Source organism: Trachypithecus francoisi, unplaced genomic scaffold (assembly GCF_009764315.1).
Source record: "Trachypithecus francoisi isolate TF-2019V2 unplaced genomic scaffold, Tfra_2.0 Lachesis_group5, whole genome shotgun sequence".
NCBI lineage: Eukaryota > Metazoa > Chordata > Mammalia > Primates > Cercopithecidae > Trachypithecus > Trachypithecus francoisi.
Genome location: NW_022681470.1, coordinates 126337483 through 126357137, shown reverse-complemented (window position 1 = coordinate 126357137; position 19655 = coordinate 126337483). Strand labels below are relative to the sequence as shown.

At 36.6% G+C, this 19655-nt stretch overlaps 2 protein-coding genes across 16 annotated transcripts in view; one reads left to right on the top strand and one right to left on the bottom strand.

The window, feature by feature from the left end:
* The window catches only part of LOC117076255 (RWD domain-containing protein 3), a 141414-nt gene that overhangs the window by 37229 nt on the left and 84530 nt on the right, over window positions 1–19655 (top strand). For 11 of the 15 annotated variants that reach the window (XM_033199542.1, XM_033199547.1, XM_033199550.1 and 8 more), the window contains 4 exons: window positions 4446–4611; window positions 10168–10257; window positions 12788–12846; window positions 14223–14317. The exons of 1 other annotated variant lie outside the window; for it this stretch is intronic. In XM_033199542.1, coding sequence (XP_033055433.1) covers window positions 4457–4611; window positions 10168–10257; window positions 12788–12846; window positions 14223–14317 — 399 coding nt within the window. In that variant the 5' untranslated portion in view covers window positions 4446–4456. Of the gene's footprint in view, window positions 1–3781; window positions 3887–4445; window positions 4612–10167; window positions 10258–12787; window positions 12847–14222; window positions 14318–19655 lie in introns of those variants that run through there. 3 more of the 15 variants (XM_033199545.1, XM_033199552.1, XM_033199553.1) reach the window with 3 other exon arrangements.
* The window catches only part of ALG14 (ALG14 UDP-N-acetylglucosaminyltransferase subunit), a 256165-nt gene that overhangs the window by 167599 nt on the left and 68911 nt on the right, over window positions 1–19655 (bottom strand). The gene's annotated exons all lie outside the window — the stretch shown is intronic.

Here is a 19655-nt window from a genome sequence, read left to right as displayed (position 1 = left end):
ATTTTCTTTATATCCTTATTTTATAAGCTTCCTTCTATTTTTAAAATTAAATTATTTTATTACTTTTTTGTTAAAAATCTAAGACTCAGACACACACATTAGCCTAGGTCTGCATAGGGTCAGAACGATCAATATCACTGTCGTCCACCTCCACATCTTGTCCCACTGGAAGGTCTTCAGGGGCAATAACACACATGGAGCTGTCATCTCCTAAAAGAACAATGCCTCCTTCTGGACTACCTCCTAAAGGACTTTCCTGAGGCTGTTTTACAGTTAATGGTGTGTGTGTGTTTTAATAAATAGAAGGAATACACTGTAAAATCATGATAAGTATAGTGTAGTAAATGCATAAGCCAGTAACATAGTCATTTATTATCATTATCAACTATTATGTACTGCACATAATTGTATGTGCTAGACTTTTATATGACCGTCAATGCAGTAGGTTTATTTACACCAGCATCACCCCAAACACGTGAGTAATGTGTTGCACTACGGTGTTATGATGGCTATAGCGTCTCTAGGTAATAGGAATTTTTAGCTCCATTGTAATCTTTTTTTTTTTTTTTTTGAGACGGGGTCTCACTCTGTCGCCCAGGCTGGAGTGCAGTGGCGCGATCTCGGCTTACTGCAAGCTCCGCCTCCTGGGTTCGCGCCATTCTACTGTCTCAGCCTCCCGAGTAGCTGGGACTATAGGCACCCGCCACCACACCCGGCGAATTTTTTGTATTTTTAGTAGAGACGGGGTTTCACTGTGGTCTTGATTTCCTGACCTCGTGATCTGCCCGCCTCGGCCTCCCAAAGTGCTGGGATTACAGGCGTGAGCCACCGCACCGGGCTCCATTGTAATCTTATGAGACCACCATTGTATATGTGGTCTGTCATTGACTGAAACATTGTTATGCAGTGCATGACTATACTTCAGACCTTTTCATGTTTTTCCCTACTAGAAATCAGTGTCAATTAAAGTTTATGTAAACCATCTTGAATGAAAAGTATAAACATTATTTCATTCAACAGGTCTCTGGAAAAGTTTCTTTGATGTCCACAATTCCTGTGAATCAAGATGGACTAATTATATTGTAGAGTTCATGTCTAGACACTCTTGTAAATTGCTTACAGAAGTATTTCCCTTATCTGTTTGAACTGCTCTTCTCTAGGCCAAATAGTATCCCAGCCTTCTGCCAGCTTCTAGCTACCTGTAGAGGTGTATGAAGTAGGTCTGCTTTTCCAGTATTACTGTGTATTCCTGTACCTAATAATCACCAAACTCTTACAGGCCCTTAGTATATGTTAGTAATGAACATCCTTTGGTTTTATCACTTTTTACCATTTTTCTTGCCTGATTCATGCATTAAAGTGAATGAACAGGGGTAGCTGCTTCTTAACAGAAGCCTTGATTTTCTAGGGAAATTTGTAAAGATCTCTAGATTAGTTCTTGATTTGGCATGACTGATTAAGCAAGCAGCTGTTTACTAAGAGGCAAAGCTGAGAGTAGAACAATTTAATTGGCTTCTATCTGTTGAGCTTTTAATGGAAGTCACAGCTTGAATATATGGAGCTCTTTGTTTTTAAATGAAACATTTTTTCAAAGGGAGACTCTCAACATATATCCCAAAGTCTTACCTGAAAATAATTCTGTTCAAAATATAATATTCATCCAGTATAACAAAGACTTAAAAACTCGATTTTGTGGGGGAGAGGGGATGATACATTTTTTAATGGTGAATTATTTGAGTGCTTTTAAATACATTAGTTAAACGAACAATTCATAAAATGGATAAGGTATGATATTTTATGACACCTTTTAACATTCATGAAATAAATGCTTTGTATACATTGAATTTTAACAAACTAAACGAGCAGCCCATGTCCACCTGCTGCTGTAGGATCAGCAGAGAGCATACAAAAGTCTTCAGGGCAAACCTCCTCACATTTAAGATTAGATTCTCCATTCTCTTCTGATTACTGATTATATTTTTTTTCCAATTTTGTGTCCATCTGGCCTCCAGATACCTATTTGCTTTAATCTTAGACAAGCATTATTCTCCTTACATCCCACTTAGCAAATTATGGTGCTGCTTAATTTATGTACAAAACTTTTATGTATTGTTTGGTTAATATTAAACCTAGGATAAAAGGCCACAAATTAAAAATTTAATACCTAAGAAACATATGTTGAATTAAAAAGAAGTAAAAGAGCAGTAAAGTTAATAGAGTCTCATAGAGAAGAATTGTAATATCAATATTTTTACCAACCACGTGCACGTGCGCGCGCGCACACACACACACACAAAGAATGAGGAAAGAATTCATTATAGGCATATGAATTCTGTCGGAAGGGGCCCTGTGGGAGACTGATTCTTATTACGATATCCTGGTTGGAAGGGATTATGAAGTGGGATTATTGCTAGTGCAGTCAATGACTTGGCTTTTCTCTGGTGAATTGACTTCAGTAGGTGACTTTATTTCTTTGCATTAGGCAGCTGGAAATGTGTATTGATTTATTTCCTTTTCATTTGAGGATCAGCTCTATCAAAGATGGAGCCATAGAAATGCTATATTTGCTGGATATGAGCAAATGCTTTAGTGCCTTTTTTTTTGGTCTGAATATTCCTAAGATTTTTAGGAGCCAAATAAAGTGAACTTTATTGTTCAATGAGAGCTGTATTGTTCAATACAGCTCAATGAGATAGAAAACACACTTTGAGTGTACATATATGCATAGTACTGTTCTTTCTGCTAACTTGATCGTTAAGACCTGAAGCTCTTTTATAAAAAAAAATTTTTTTAAAGGGATAAAAAGCACTGCAGGCCTTTTGCTCCAAGAACGTGTATGATTGAAGAGCATGTTTTTAAAGTTAAATTCTCATTTGTGCAGTGACAGTGTTAGTGGTGGAGGGTGTTCAGGTTCTTGGCATTTTGAACAAAGTATTGGACAAAATGCACAAACAAAGCAAGGAAGGAATGAAGCAACAAAAGTAGACATTTATTAAAAATGAAAGTACACTCCACAGGGTGGGAGTGGGTCCTACCATAGAGGCTCAAGAGCCCAGTTACAGAATTTTCTGGGGTTTAAATACCCACTACAGGTTTCCCATTGGCCACTTCTTGTACACCCCATGCAAATGAAGTAGTGGCCCACAACCAGACTGGTTGAGGAAAACAACCAATCAGAGGCTGAAGTGAAATTACAAAGTTACACTTCTAGGCCGGGTGTGGTGATTCAGGCCTGCAATCCCAGCACTTTAGGGGGCTGAGGTGGGCGGATCACGAGGTCAGGAGTTCAAGACCAGTCTGGCCAACATGGTGAAACCCGGTCTCTACTAAAAATACAAAAATTAGCCAAGTGTGGTGGTGTGTGCCTGTAATCCCAGCTACTAGGGAGGCTGAGACAGGAGAATTGCTTGAACCTGGGAGGCGGAGGTTGCAGTAAGCTGAGATCGATAGCACTACTGCACTGTACCCTGGGGGCAAAACATGACTCCATCTGGGGAAGGGAATGGGGGGTGGGGGGGAGGGGAAGTTATACTTCTGTGCAAAGGAAGACTTGGCTGGCAGTTAGTCAGATTGGTTGGGGAAAGCAACCAATCAGAGGCTGAAACCAAGTTATAAAGTTACATTCCTATGGAAACATCTGATTGGTTGTGGAAAGCAATCGGAGGTACTTTCAATTTTCCATTTGCCACTCAGAAAAGTGGGGGAGGGGCTTGCAAAGGGGGTAACCTCCAGTTATATTGTTACCTAGGTGTGTAAAGTTGGGCCTTTCTGTTTGATTTAGTTCTAGGAAGTCAGTATGAATCAGCCTTAGGTTCCCTGCCTGGAGACCCTGTAGTCTTGCCTCAACAGTGCTATGGCTCTTTTCTAAGACTGTGATCTTAAGATGGTAATTTTGTTTTAAATGTTGTTTGTCCTGCTGCAACATGAGTTTTTTTATTACGGAATTATTTTTTGTTTTGTTATTGCAGGCAGTGTTAATTCTATGATATTTGACTTGATTGTTTCTTAGAAATTATGTAACCAACTCTTTCATATCATAGATGAGAAATTGAGGGATAAAGAAATCAGATGATTTGTCCTACATTTAATTGAAATATTATTAAAAGAATACTTTTTACTGATAGTACTTGAAATTCCCTGTTAATGTTAAGACTTAGATAATTTTGAATATCATTATGTTAAAATTATAAATGACACCTATAATATTGAGATCTTTAAGATAATAGATTTTTTCTTTTCTGAATACAAACATAAGATACATGACAAATAGATGGTAAAGATGAAGAAATATACAAAAGGCCAAAAATTCTTAGTTTCTTTATATTCTTACATTTGTTCTAAATTTTAAAAATTACTAAAATTATAAGACATATTTCTTAAAATAAAAAAATTTACTCTAGGTTTATTATGAGATAACAATTTATAGCTGTCATTTATCTTAACAGGTTGAAGAAATATGGAGATCAACACAAAACTGTTCATCAGTGTTATTTGTACCAGCTTTTTCACCTTTCAACTTCTTTTCTACTTTGTAAGTTACTGGTTTTCAGCAAAAGTTTCTCCAGGTTTCAATAGTCTCAGCTTCGAAAAGAAGATTGAATGGAACTCAAGGTAAAGCATATGAAAATGTAATTGATGAAAAGAAACTAGTTTATGAGATAAAATTATTTAAAATATTTCAAAAAAGTATTTCATTTAGGATCTAATGTAAGGCCAAATTTTTATTTGATCTTAGGAATAAAAGGAAAAACAAGTAGATGATCTCATGCAAAAAAATTTTTTTAAAGAATTCATATATTGAAAGATGTTAGGATAAATTTATTTAAGTTTCTGAGGAAGTGTATGAAGATGAAGTAGACTCCAGCTGACTGTGGATGAGTACTAGTACTTTCATGTTCTTTGAAATATTTATAACAAAAATATTCTTTGGAAATGAAGATGGAAGAAAAGATTAGTTGTACTTTTGAGTAGCTTATACCATACAGCATTGGCCAACTTAGCCAGACCTGTGGCAGTTAAATGCTATACACCAGGGAACACAGTGTACAGTCAGTGCATATGAATCTTTTAATGAACATTGCATTATAATTTAGAACCCTCTAGCATTTATTATTTTGTTATATTATTTTATTTTATTATTATTATTTTTTGAGACGGAGTCTCTCTCTGTGGCCCAGGCTGGAGTGCAGTGGCCGGATCTCAGCTCACTGCAAGCTCCGCCTCCCGGGTTCACGCCATCTCCTGCCTCAGCCTCCTGAGTAGCTGGGACTACAGGCACCCGCCACCTCGCTCGGCTAGTTTTTTGTATTTTTTTTAGTAGAGACGGGGTTTCACCGTGTTAGCCAGGATGGTCTTGATCTCCTGACCTCGTGATCCGCCCGTCTCGGCCTCCCAAAGTGCTGGGATTACAGGCTTGAGCCACCGCGCCCGGCCTTTGTTATATAATTTTAAAGTAAAAAATTTTTTTTTTGGTTTTTTTTTTAAAGAAAAGTAAATGGAGAAAGAATTAGACATCTGTTGATATAGAAATCTGAAGTTTTATTTTTTTTTTATTTATTTTTTTGAGACAGAGTCTCATTCTGTTGCCCAGGCTGGAGTGCAGTGGCGCAATCTTGGCTTGCTGCAACCTCTGCCTCCTGGGTTCAAGCGATTCTCTTGCCTCAGCCTCCCGAGTAGCTGGGATTACAGGCATGCCCCACCACGCCAAGCTAATTTTTGTGTTTTTAGTAGAGACGGGGTTTCACTATATTGGCCAGGCTGGTCTTAAACTCCTTACCTCAGGTGATCCACCCACCTTGCCCTCCCAAAGTGTTGCGAGCCACTGCACCCTGCCAGAGTTTTAAAAAGTTGGTTGCAATTTTTTTTGTATGTGTACAACGTATTAATCTCACAAGATTTCAAACACAAAATGGCTCTGATGACTGCTTCACTTGCTTTAGAGCATTTTATGTCCCCAAACGTCGCTGTGCATTTGTAAACCTCAGTGAGTCAGAGTAGCCATGGCCATATTTTTTGTTGTTGCTATTTAGTTGAAGTTAATACACTTACCATAAAATGGATTCAGCAAGTCTCTAAAGTTTGCTATAATTATCTTTCATTGAAATTTTCTTTTAAAAGTCAAGAAATTCTGTCAGGATTGAGTGTTCGAGAATGGTCATATCTGATTTGAAATTCCCTGTCTTTCTTTGAACCAAATTGTTTTGCAGGCATCTACTTTTATGATTCAGACTATGAATTTAATAAGACTCTAGTTGTTTTCTTTTGCACTTTACAATGATGTATCAGGTTCATACATGCCAAAGTTGTTTTCACCCCAAAAGCAAGATTTATTTCTCCACATATTTTCAAAAAATAAGCAGTATGATTATTTTGTCTTAAGACTAGCACAAAAATATTGTTCAAATGTGTTATACTAGAGATACCATTACTTTAAAAAATCTTTTCTAACTTATGAAGATAGATGGAATGGGAGGAAAGAGAAGGGGGTACATACATTCTCTGATTAAATTTTGAACTATTTTCATTTCCTCTTTACTCTGGTTGGGATAGGTAAAGGCATTTGAATGTTAGGTAGCTGCAAGTCAAAGAAATAGGGAAGGGTACAGAGAGATAGAAGCCAAGGTGAAAATGAAATGAAATTGAAAAATATTTTGCATTATCTAGTCTTATCACTGCCATTCTGCGACACAGGAAATACCATTTGGGAAACTGAGTTTCTGTTTGAAAAAGGAGTCTGGGATTATATAAAATTCATTTAGGTGTTCAATGGTGTTTTTCTTTCAAGTTTGCTCCTGCTTGTTACTCCAGCGTTCTTTACATAGGACTTAAGCTGTGTGGTGGAGAAGTGCAAAGTAGGAAAAGGAGGCTGTATTTTGAGTAAAGTATGTATAAATGTCTTAAAATTCAGCCTCCAGTTTGAAACATACAGATAAACACACATAATTCTTTCTAGTAATCAGGAAAGAGTCTCTAAACAATGAATGGTCTGAGCCATCTAGTATAAAAAGAAATGGAGGAAAAAAAATTACTGGAAATGCCCACTTGAGAGACAGCAGTTTAATTAAAAGTGAGAAATTGTTGTACTCAATTACTACTTTTTCTGAAAACGTATATACTTACAGGTGTTATATCTTGTAAAAAATTTTCTTAATTCAGTTTCTTGCCTATCACATCAAAAGTCTTATTGTGTTAAAATACTACTAATTTTTAAGTGTTTCTCCAAAATTTAGCTCATTTTGACTGAGCTATATAATTTCTGTTGGCAATATTTGCACTACTTGTGATTAAATTAAAATTGCTATTATAAAATGGCCATTAATCATTTCCTTAGAGTGCTATTTCTCTACATGCACAAACATTTCTTTTCCACCCTCTTTGAAAATAAATTGAAATATTTTATCTTGGGTATCATCTTGGAGTTTCTTTTTTGATATTAAAGAATCTAAATTTTCCTTTGCTAGGAATCTAATTTTAAATAATAAAATACAAAATTTTTATTAACAGAAGTTTCTGAAAATATAGTATAGACTTTTAATACAGAATAGTGTATGAGTAAGGGCAGGGTATTTGTTATTCCTCTTCATTACAGAGGGAGATATTTGACCGGACCAAGTAACATTTAACATTTCTGTACTGAATCATACACCATTTCCATCAGCTGAGGGCTTAGAATTTACCACAGAACATCTCAAAAGAGAAGTGAATCTGAGGCCTGAGAGTCAGAAATAACAAGTTAGGTTTTTTCAAAAGGAAGCTTTCCGACTATGGTTACCAAACAGTAAAACAAGTTAGTGAGATTATATATATTTTTTATTGTATAGAATTTTTGAATAGCAATAAAGAGCTGGCTGTGTGACCATTTAGATGGATTATTTTATTTGATACCAAGGAATTTAATTTTTTTTTTTTTTTTGAGGCAGAGTTTTGCTCCGTCACCCAGGCTGGAGTACAGTGGTGCGATCTCCACTCACTGAAACCTTTGCCTCCCAGGTTCAAGCGATTCTTGTGCCTCAGCCTCCCGAGTAGCTGGGATTACAGGCGTGTACCACCATACCAAGCTAATTTTTGTATTTTTGGTAGAGACAGAATTTCACCATGTTGACCAGGCTGGTCTCAAACTCCTGACCTCAGGTGACCTGCCCACCTTGGCCTCCCAAAGTGCTGGGATTACATGCGTGAGCCACCATGTCCAGCCAAGGAATTTACATTTTTATCATGTGCGCAAATGGAATACAGGTGTGCTTGGCATGAAAATTAAATTAGACTTGTAAACCAGATAAATTTGATTAATCACATTTCAAAATGATTCTTAGATATTATAAATGATACTTGGTCAGTGCCTTTAAATTAGTGAGAATCTTTGCTTATTTAAAATATGGCTTGATTTAGCATGATATATCTATTTTGTAACACACTATTAGGTCAAGTATATTGGTTTCTCAAGTTACAATGAAATTTTCTGATACCAAACCTAATGTTAGTTGATATATTTTACTTACTTTTAAAGATTTGGGATCATATTGTAGAGAAAAATGTATTACACACCAGTAATTTTTAGAGAGAAAACTTTGCTGTACTCATTTTTTATCCTAATGAAAAGAAGCTTCATTACTTGTGAACTTCTCGATAAAGATGTAAGAAATCTGAAATTGTTGGGTAAAAAAACTTTATTGTATGGATAAATACAAAGTATCCTAAATACAGTTCTTTAAGTAACATAGAGCTTGGGAATTAGTCAAATCATTAATTTTATTAACAAGATATATTCATAGAAACTTTATGAATATTTTTATGTTAAACTTACTCCTTCTGTAAAAGAAAACTTGACCTGGATCTTGAGAACATTGTGCTTTCACTTGGGTGTTTCTTTTAAAAACAAATTTTCTGTATAAATTTATGGTCCTCAGTTTTTCTATTTAGAAGTGCTTTCATAATGATGATAGTGAGGGACTAATAATAGCTACCCTTGCTTTCTTACAAATTTGTTACAAGAATCAAGTGCAATAGTGCATGTCAATGTACTTTAAAAACTGAAGTCTCGGCTGGGCGCGGTGGCTCAAGCCTGTAATCCCAGCACTTTGGGAGGCCGAGACGGGCGGATCACGAGGTCAGGAGATCGAGACCATCCTGGCTAACACGGTGAAACCCCGTCTCTACTGAAAATACAAAAACTAGCCGGGCGAGGTGGCGGGCGCCTGTAGTCCCAGCTAGTCGGGAGGCTGAGGCAGGAGAATGACGTAAACCCGGGAGGCGGAGCTTGCAGTGAGCTGAGATCCGGCCACTGCACTCCAGCCTGGGCGACAGAGTGAGACTCCGTGTCAAAAAAAAAAAACAAAAACAAAAACAAAAAAACTGAAGTCTCTCAAGATAATACATCGTCATATCATGATCCATTCGAATTGTTTTAAGGATATGGAGTTTGTTAAACCCAGTAGATCTGGAAGTCATTCTCAGCTGATTGGAGCAGTAAACTTACCTTGTATTGATGCTGTTGGGGCTGGAGGTTGGAGCCAGAGTACAGGGTAGTGGCCTTGCTGGTTGCCATCTGTCTGCACAAAAGTCTGTCAGCTATTGTCATGTCTGAATCTATCTGTCTTAGAACTTTTAACCAAGAAGTGATTCACCAGTTCTCTAGCAGGAAATTGCAGGCCTTGGTATCTTCCTCCTTCTTTATTCCAAATTAAAGCTGTGGCCTTTGGATTTCTAAATGGGCAATTTTGCATTATACTCTCCGTTATACTCCACCCCTATAGATAAATGCTTCCAGGTAACTTGTTAAGAATGTTCTGTGTAGGCTGGGCGCGGTGGCTCACGCCTGTAATCCCAGCACTTTGGGAGGCTGAGGCAGGCGGATCATGAGGTCAGGGGATCGAGACCATCCTGGCTAACACGGTGAAACCCCGTCGCTACTAAAAATACAAAAAATTAGCCAGGTGTGGTGGCGGGCACCTGTAGTCCCAGCGAATCGAGAGGCTGAGGCAGGAGAATGGCATAAACCCAGGAGGCGGAGCTTGCAGTGAGCCAAGATCGCGCCACTGCACTCCAACCTGGGCAACAAAGCGAGACTCCGTCTCAAAAAAAAAAAAAAAGGAATGTTCTGTGTCTTGTCAGAATTAAATTTTATTGCAAAGAATCTAAAATCTTTGTGTGTATTTTGTTTAATTTCAGGGTAGTATCCACATGCCATTCTTTGGTGGTTGGTATTTTTGGCCTGTACATTTTCTTATTTGATGAGCCTACTAAAACTGATCCACTTTGGTAAGCTGTTTCTTTTTCTAAGATTGCCAGTTTCATTTATGTTTTGATATCAATTATTTATAAGAACATCACTTACTTTAAAACAGAAAACATTGATGGTGTATGCTTTATTAAAATGCTTGTGCTCAGACATTTCAGCAAAGTTCATTTAAATGATTTATTTTAGATTTGAATATAAATGAAGGCCATTTTGCCTTAGTGTAGCAATTGTTATCCCAAACAAGGAGAATATGATGATAATTTAAACATTTTTACTCTGTTAATGAGTAAAGCCAAGTTATTGTAATCACGATTCTGAAGAAAAATAAATCATTATTGAGATAGGGTGGTCAACTTGGATAATATCTACTTAAGATTTTTTTGTCTCCAATTTATGTTTGACTCATTGTTTGATATCAAAGAGATGAAATGAAAGTAACAGATGGCCATATGATAGGAATTTAGTATCACAGGATTTGAAGCGCTAATGCGCTAGTAATAACTATGTTCAGCAGTAATAGGATAACGTGTAAGATGGTTCTTTTAGAAAAATTGAAATGTCATTCCAATGGCAGAAATTTTGCAAACTGTTTCCTGGTGTTATATGAGAAGGCTTAGTTTAGCTCAGTTTGAGAGAGCAGGCATGTTTGAAGAAGTGATGCATTGAGATGCAGTGGTTGTGGGCTCCGGGGGAGGTAGGGCGATTTAGCCTGGTCTTTTGACCACCACCGTTTGACTGCAAGGACGTTTTTCTATTCAGAAATACAAAATTATTCCCATAAGAATAATATCAGTATTGATACATTTTCATGGGGATGCTGTTTTTCAAAGAGAATTAATTTAGTGAATTTAATTCCATGACTAGGTTTTTATATAATCTACCTACAAAATTTCTAGCTTTTTAAAAATTTTAATTTTAATTTTACTAACATGACCATCAGCAAAATAAAACCAATTCTTTTGGGAAGTAAATTTCATAACAAAGATTTGATTCATTGTTCAAATTTTGCCTTATCAAACTTTAACATAATTTTTCATATTTTTGTATTTTATGTCATGATTTATTCCAGGTCTAATTTTCCTGGTTGTATTTATAGATCAAAATTTGTAAAGAAGGCACAACTTGCGCTAAATCTTTCTGTTAAATATTTGTAGTTCAGCTATTTTAGTTTGTGTTAATTTCACTAGTAGTTCACATTATAAACCAGATAAAGGACTGATAATTCGTATTTGTTTCTTGAAGCAAAAGTATACATTGTAGGACCTTGGTATGTATAGGGGTTGAAACAGTAGAATTAAACTGTCCTGTTATGATTATTTCCTTAATATGGAATGATAGGCAAATCCTTCCAGTCCCCAGTAGAATGATGGTGATACTATATTGCCTCAAAATCAGAAGTGGACTAGATGATTGTTGTTGTTGTTGAGATAGAGTCTCACCCTGTTACCCAGGCTGAGGTGCAGTGGCACAATCTCAGCTCACTGCAACCTCTGCCTCCCAGGTACAGGTGATTCTCCTGCCTCAGCCTCTTGAGTAGGTGGGACTACATGTGTGTGCTACCATGCCCGGCTAATTTTTCTATTCTTAGTAGAAATGGGGTTTCACCATGTTATGCCAGACGGTTCTCAAACTCTTGGCCTCAAGTGATCTGCCCACCTTGGCCTCCCAAAGTGCTAAAATTACAGACATGAGCCACCGTATCCAGCCTCCTGACTAGATGATTTTTTGATATTGAGTCTCTGATTCAGAATAAGGAATTTTAAAAAATTCGCATCTGGGATTCCACTTAAGGCTTTTTGCAAACAAATCATGTAAACACATTTATAAATTTCATTATGTTTTGGTAAAATTATTTTAGTAAAACTTTTAGCTAATATATGTAAGAAATTATGGTATTCATGTAGGTAACTTAATACATTGGAGTGTCTTGTAGTTGGCCCTTAGGTATACTCTAAATCCATTATAAATGCCACTGGTAGTATGAAGGATGACTCCCCAATTTAAAACAAAACAGATGCTATGCTGTGCCCCTGGATTGTGGGATTCTGGGAGTAGTTCTAAAAACTTAAGTTTGGAAAATGCACTGGGTACTCAGTCATCCCCAGGAGGTCTGTTCCGAACACTGGGGACCTCAATATAGTTTGGCTTTAGGTGCTTTAGAAGATTTTAGACTAGTTTGAATTCTAAGAGTTGATTTACCCTCAAGGAAATTTTGTAAACTTCAGGGAAGGTAGAGTAAAATTCATGAAAGGTATGGGCTCTAGAAGATCTCTTGATGAAAACAATTCATCTTGAACAGGAAGGCTACTAAATTCCCTGTGGGTTCAGATTATCCTGGGAATAGCATCTTTCTGCTAACACCAGTACCACATGATGCGTCACAGTTCAGCTAAACTGTCATTGTGTGTTTTGCAATTTTATTCGAAGATAACAACTTACCATTGGAGAATCTATAGAAAGCAATTTCATTATGTTTCAGTTTCTATAGAGAAAAGAAGTAGCAGTTACCTATAACCTATATACTTTAAAAAAGAACCTTTTTTTTCTCAGGGGTGGTCCATCACTTGCAAACGTGAATATTGCTATTGCCTCAGGCTACCTCATTTCTGGTATGTGAGATGTTATTGTCTAATTCTTTGTAAACTACTCACAGAATTATGCAAAGAATACATAGTCTATACCTTTGGTTTATTTGAGACAGCCTTTAGGACGCATACAGAGGAAAAATGTATCTGCCATAATGGTAGAAAATGAAATGTCTTTTCATGAAATGGCTTTCTGGTTCTCACTTAAGATCAGAGTTACAGAGTGATGCCTCAAACAACTGAGACCTGGACTGGACATTTTTTATCAGCAAGGATATGGTCCCTCTTTGTCCTAATGAGACTCTTAAGTGTAATGACTGTGAAACTAATGAAGTTTAACTTTTAGGGTCCCTCACTTGCAGGAGTTCTTGAAATGTGTTCCAATAGTCATGGTTTTGTGTCGTTTTTGTAAAATTTGCAGAAGTAAGCTTTTTTCTTTGTTTTTCTTTTTAATAGTTATTTTTTTTTGGTGGTGTCACTATTTTGAATTAGTATTTAATTGCATTATTTTATTTTATTTAATTTATTTATTTTTTGAGACGGAGTCTCGCTCTGTCACCCAGGCTGGAGTGCAGGGGCGCAATCTCAGCTCACTGCAAGCTCCACCTCCCGGGTTCACACTATTCTCCCGCCTCAGCCTCCGGATTCGCTGGGACTACAGGCGCCCGCCACCACGCCCAGCTAATTTTTTGTATTTTTGGTAGAGACGGGGTTTCACTATGTCAGCCAGGATGGTCTTGATCTCCTGACCTTGTGATCCACCTGCCTCGGCCTCCCAACGTACTGGGATTACAGGCGTGAGCCACTGCGCCCGGCCTCTTTTTTATTTTTAAAATATTTTTTGTACAATTTGTTTTATAAATGAGTTGGTCATTTTGAACCTTCCCTATGACCATCTTATCTCTGTTCGAATTATTGTAGTGACAAGAATCAGTCACTTAAGCTTATTTAAAGTTATTTCTATTCAATAATATTTTTTGTTTATTTTAACTCTGGAAACAAGTTATTCATTTATGCTTTCAACAAGTATTATATTACATATGATTAGGTTGGTACAAAAGTAATTGCAGTTTTTGTGATTAAAAATAATGGCAAAAATCACAGTTACTTCTGCACCAACCTATATGCCAGGCCTTGTGCTAGGGTATAATTCTGAGGGTATAAAGATGCTCATAACCTGGCCCTTATCTTAGAGGAGCCACAGGAGAGTGGGTGAGACAGGCATATAGGAGCAGAGATTTTATGGTAAAGTAGATAATCAGACTAACTGAGGGATGAACAAAGTGCTGTGGGCTCAGAGTGGACAGTGATGAGTTGGCAGGAGAAAGAGTTCAATACACTTAAAAAAACAGTGCAACTGTCTTCTTATCTAATACCTTACTCACTTGTCTTTCTTACAGATTTGTCCATTATGATTTTGTATTGGAAAGTGATTGGTGACAAATTTTTTATAATACATCATTGTGCGTCCCTGTATGCATACTACCTTGTACTGGTGAGTTCCAGGATTTTCTGTAGCCTAACTAGTAGACAAGACTGGGAATAGTGATGTAAGAGTGAACATACATTAAACATACAATTCTTAGTTTTTAAAGACCATCTGCAGATGCATTCAGGGATTGCTTTTGTGATCTGCTGTCTTGTGTATTAACTGAAATAATAACTTTTTGTGTGTCTGTGTTGATGTGTCTGTCTGTATTCATAGATTCTGAGACACGCAGATGACCCTAATTCTTTGAATTTCCATTTAAAACCTTCAGGACTGTGTAGCTATAGATATTTGTCTGTATTTCTAGATGCATTTATGATTTAACAGCAAAGGGTATGAGCCAGCGAAAATATTTCTTTTCTGTTTAATTCCATGTGCAATTACATATACATCCATAATTACATTTAAGTAGTTTGGAGCAGTGGAGAAATCTTGCTCAGACTTTATCAGAATTCAAAGACCAAGGCTAATAGAGGATTCTTCCAACAGATCTCAGGCAGTAAAGCATATTAAATTATATATCTAAAATTTCTACGTATACATTTGTAAACTAGCAATTTTATACTCCTTGCATGTTTGTTAGGTTTCTCTAGAATCATTTGGTTTTCAACATAAATATACCAGTGAACTCAAGATATATATTGCAACTGCAATTTTTTTCCCCTAAAGATGGTTGCTTTTTTGTATGTCTGTCTTCTATTGTTATAGTATAAAATTTATCTTTTAAAGTGAATCTATTCATAGGGACACAAAATAGGGAAAGTTAGATGAAATGATGAATCTTAGCAGATGCTACAAGGATCCTATGTTATTACCAATCTTACAGTAGTTACTCACTGACTATAAGAAGGTTTTTTTCTATGCAGTGAATTCCCAGGTCATTTTGTGCATTTTGTTATTCTAAGTAAAGCTAACAAAAATAATAATAATTATAATTTGGGGGGGTAAATGGTCATGAAATTCTTATCACTTATGTAATAATGAGAACTTGTATTTGGAAAGCACTTTGACTTAATACTTATGTAACCATTTAAGCTATTTGCAGTAAGCTTTTTTTCTTAAATGATTTTGTTATTAGAACAAAGTAAAACTTAAAGTGATAAATAGAAGCAAGTTCCTTGTAGGTTTAAAATGTATCCCTATTGAAGAAATAGTTGAAAAGTAAGATTTTTTGGAATTTAAGGTATTATAGGTTATGTAATGTCTTGACTGCTATTTTTGTATCTTCCTGCTCTATTTACTGAAGTTTTAAAATTCTCTGGCAGAGTAATTTAGAGCTTAATGAATCCTCTTCTGTCTATATAGAGAGGTACAAATCCTACAACATTTTTTCCTGATACTCATCTTTCACCCTGGAGCAGGATACTAATTATCAAGGAAAACATGACAAACTGATCTCTTATTCTAAGAGAAATGAACACATTTAGGCTTTAATCCCCAATTTTTAAGGACAAACTACCATCCTTTGTACACCCTTTCTGATTTACTTTGATAGCCTTCATTTTTTTGTGTGTTCCTTGTGAATCACCTTCTATCTCCAGTTAAACCATGACTTTAGATAATGAGTTAGAATATATTTGGAAAACATTTAAACGTGAAAATCATTCAATATGCATCCATTTCCAAGCCCATTGTATTATTATTATTTATTTTATTTTAATTTTTTTTTGAGATGGAGTCTCACTCTGTCACCAGGCTGGAGTGCAGTGGCGTGATCCTGGCTGGGCAGAAGGGATAATGGGGAATTATTGTTTAATGGTACAGAGTTTCCATTTGGGAATATGGGAAGTTCTGGAGATGGATGGTGGTGATGGTTGTAAAACAAAATGAATGTACTTAATGCCACTGAATGGTACACTTAAAAATTGTCAGAAGGGTAAATTTTATGTCATATATATTTTACCATAATAAAAAAGTTAAAGCAAGCTTATCAGATAACTGAAACACAGTTAGGAAGGAGAACTGATAACATATTGGACAATGTATTACATTTTTAGAAAGGCTTCATCCTGGAACTATAAACTGAAACAAATGGGTGGAACTTAATAGTGATAAATGTTAAGTTTTGCATTTAGGTTCAACAATGCATAAGGATACAGAATGACCTGGAGGTGGTAGATGATGTATCTCAGTTATGCCAATACTATATCACATCTGCTAAAACAGAAAGCTTTTTCAAATTTAGATTCTATTAGGGGAGGCATGGTATCCAATTCACACATAGTTTGCCCGGTCATACCACATCCAAGACCATCATCATCTGAAATCCCTAAACTTGCATTTATCTGGAACAGAGCTGCTAGTTAACTGTAGAGAGGAGATACTAGATTAGGTAGCTATTGTATTATAACAAACAATTGAAGGACCTAGAGATGTCAGCCTAGAAAAACGAAGAACTAGAAGGACATGATGACCTTGAAATGTCCCTGGAAATGGGAAAGGACTACTCAGTGGAAAGGGGAGTAGACTTATTCTGGATTGATTCTGATGTTGGGACTAGGACCAATGGGGTGGTAAAGAGAGGTAGGGGACACTTCTCTTTTATGGAAGAAAGACATCCTCAGTGATTGGGAGATTATCACAATGGAAAGACCTTTGAAAGTGGCTATTCTACCGTCAGATAGCTTTAATCAGATAGATACAAAAGTAGGTACAGTCAGCAGAAGCTTTAGGTAGGAGCTTGCACTAAATAATCTTTAAGGTTCTATTCTAATTCTGAGATTTTGTGATGCAACTGTTTTGTTGAAATGATTTGATTTAGTTCTAATGCAAGAGAACTAGACAATGGGGGAATGAACAATAAGTTAAGTTATGTCACCAAGTTCTTAAGTAACCCTAGGAGGAAGGGGTGAAAGCAGCTGGCCTGCCAGTCCATTCACTTCCTTGGGGGACAGGAGGGGAGAAAAAGAAGGCATGTGGCCCAGTCTAATCTCCTTGTCAACAGGACTTAGGATAAATAGAGTACTGATGTTTCTTAGGAAGAAGAAACATTAACTCTGAAATGCCCTTAGCAGGGTGTCCCTGGGTAAGGATTACCTATAGTAAAGAACCCAGGATCTAGAAGGCACAGCTCCTTGGAGAAGGTCATGTAGGCACACAGCAAGGAAAGAAAGACCTGGGTTGCCAGTGGCCCTTGATGTCCCAGACCTCTCTCTGCTTCATTTGAATTGTTTGATAGTTTCTATCTTTGTAACATTTAGTAGAGCTTAATGCTAGGTAGGAACACTGTTTCACATGAGTCTGATTTGGCAGTCCAATCCTGTATGTTAGCTCAAACCTTCATCTCTGTCTTATAAGCAAATCATCAAAAACCTTGAATGATTACAATTAAGCAAATAGTTATTAAACATAGTAATAGATTTTGTTTCCAAACCTCAATTCTAGGTTGATTGTACCCTGAAATGGCTTCCATTAGTAGGTAATAGACTGACCCAGAGTCTCAAGCCCATTTCAATTGTGCTCGAGACTCTGGGTCAGTCTGTTGCCTGTTAAAAATGCCCCATCATTGCCACTATAGTAACACAGTCACATTTTTACACAGGATTCCAATTTGGGGTGCCTAGAACTTATTTCCTACCAACATATGGTTGCAGTGCAGTGCAGTGCAGTGCAGTGTAGTATAGTAGGAAAAGGGTGCCCATTTCTGTCCAGGCCTTTGGTGGTAGAACAGTCAGTATTTAGTGCCATATTAGCAGTAGTAGGTGCATAATTTCGTTCTCTTTCCCCCCTACCTTTTAAACCTCTGGTCTTAGCCACTCTTAGCTGGTAGAAAAATTTCCCATAGTAAGAAAATCCAGACTTCCATAATCACTTGCTAAAAGGAGAATTTTCTTTTAAGCTGCGGAAGGGATCAGACAAATCCTGTTTTGTTTCCCCTCACAGTCATGCAGAGGCCATGGCAAATGTGGATTTTACTCTATGCAAATCTCCTTAAAGGTAGATGACAGAATGGAGACACCACACGAACCATAAATCAGTTGTGAGTTTTGCCCTAATTTACCAACAAGAAAGTATCAGAATTTGTAATTATTTAAAAATATTATAGAAAGATTTAATCCTATCCCTTTAATGGCATCTATCTCATTTGTATTTTAGTAGGTTTTCTTGACTAGGAGAGAAAAGGATAAAGTAATGAGGAATTACGCATAACCTGAATCTTATCTAATGGCCACCTATGCTGATGGACTTATGTGTCACCTATGATGCTATCTGTCATGGGTGTATTGGATTAAAATGGGCCCAGAGTCATTGATATATTGATGGTGTACAGGATCGGAAAATATAGATGCAAGATTACTGAAGCATAGTTCTACACCTCAGTGTGACTCACGGAGGTTTTTTTTTTTTTTAGGATTTTTTTAAATTTTTCTTTTTTTCCTACTGGCAGGATCAACCAGGTATTACAGAGGTTTTCAGCTAAGGAGGGTGGGGGATAGGGGATAATGATAGGATAGAACCAGTGGTTTCAATTAGGGATGTAAGATTTAAATATAAGATACTATTTAAAAATGAAAATGTCATCCAGGGATCAATCAGTAATACTGTAGTAACTTAAGGAATGGAAAGATCATTGTGTTAATTTCTGTTAATATTTTTTCTGAATATAGATGCTTATTAAAAAAATTGAGTTTATAGAAATATAGGGTTTAGTAAGTAGAATGTTTTCTAGGTCTGATTCTCCAGAGATAACTACTGGTAGTACTTGATGTATATTCTTGCAGTTTATATAAGTTTTGCATAAATGTTCATATATATATTTATGCCTTTTTGAATTTTCTAAGAGAGCTTTTGAGATAGATGGGATTTAAACTCAGCGTTCAAAAATATGCATATTTAGGTTGGAAAAAAAGTAGGGAAGGCTTCCTAGGTCAGAAAACATTTTGAGGAAAGTCACTGAGGAGATGTCAGATCTTCATGGGTGATCTTGAGGACTTAGGCTGTCAGGGTATGGGATTTGCGTAGACATGGGTGATGGTTGTACATTTGGATGAGTAAGATAGGGCCAGCTGATAGATGGAGTGAAAATTCTAACTCACTAGCCTTGCATTTTTGCTTGTCATGGAATAGTTGCAGGATCTTTAGCCAGAAAATAACTTGATATAATTGGCATGTTAGAAAGATAAAGCTGATGGTGATATGCAGAAAAAAATCTGATTGGGGGAGAGGGTATCTTTTAGGAGGTGATTGAAATAATATAGGTGACAGATGACAAAGAAGCTAATTTTGATGGTTATAGCGGTGATTGTGTTAATGAGGAAGAAACAAATCTGAGTCACTTTGCAGTGAGTCGAGCACAGTATCTAATTTGGATTTCAGAGAAGGAAGGGAAAGAAGAGACCAAAAT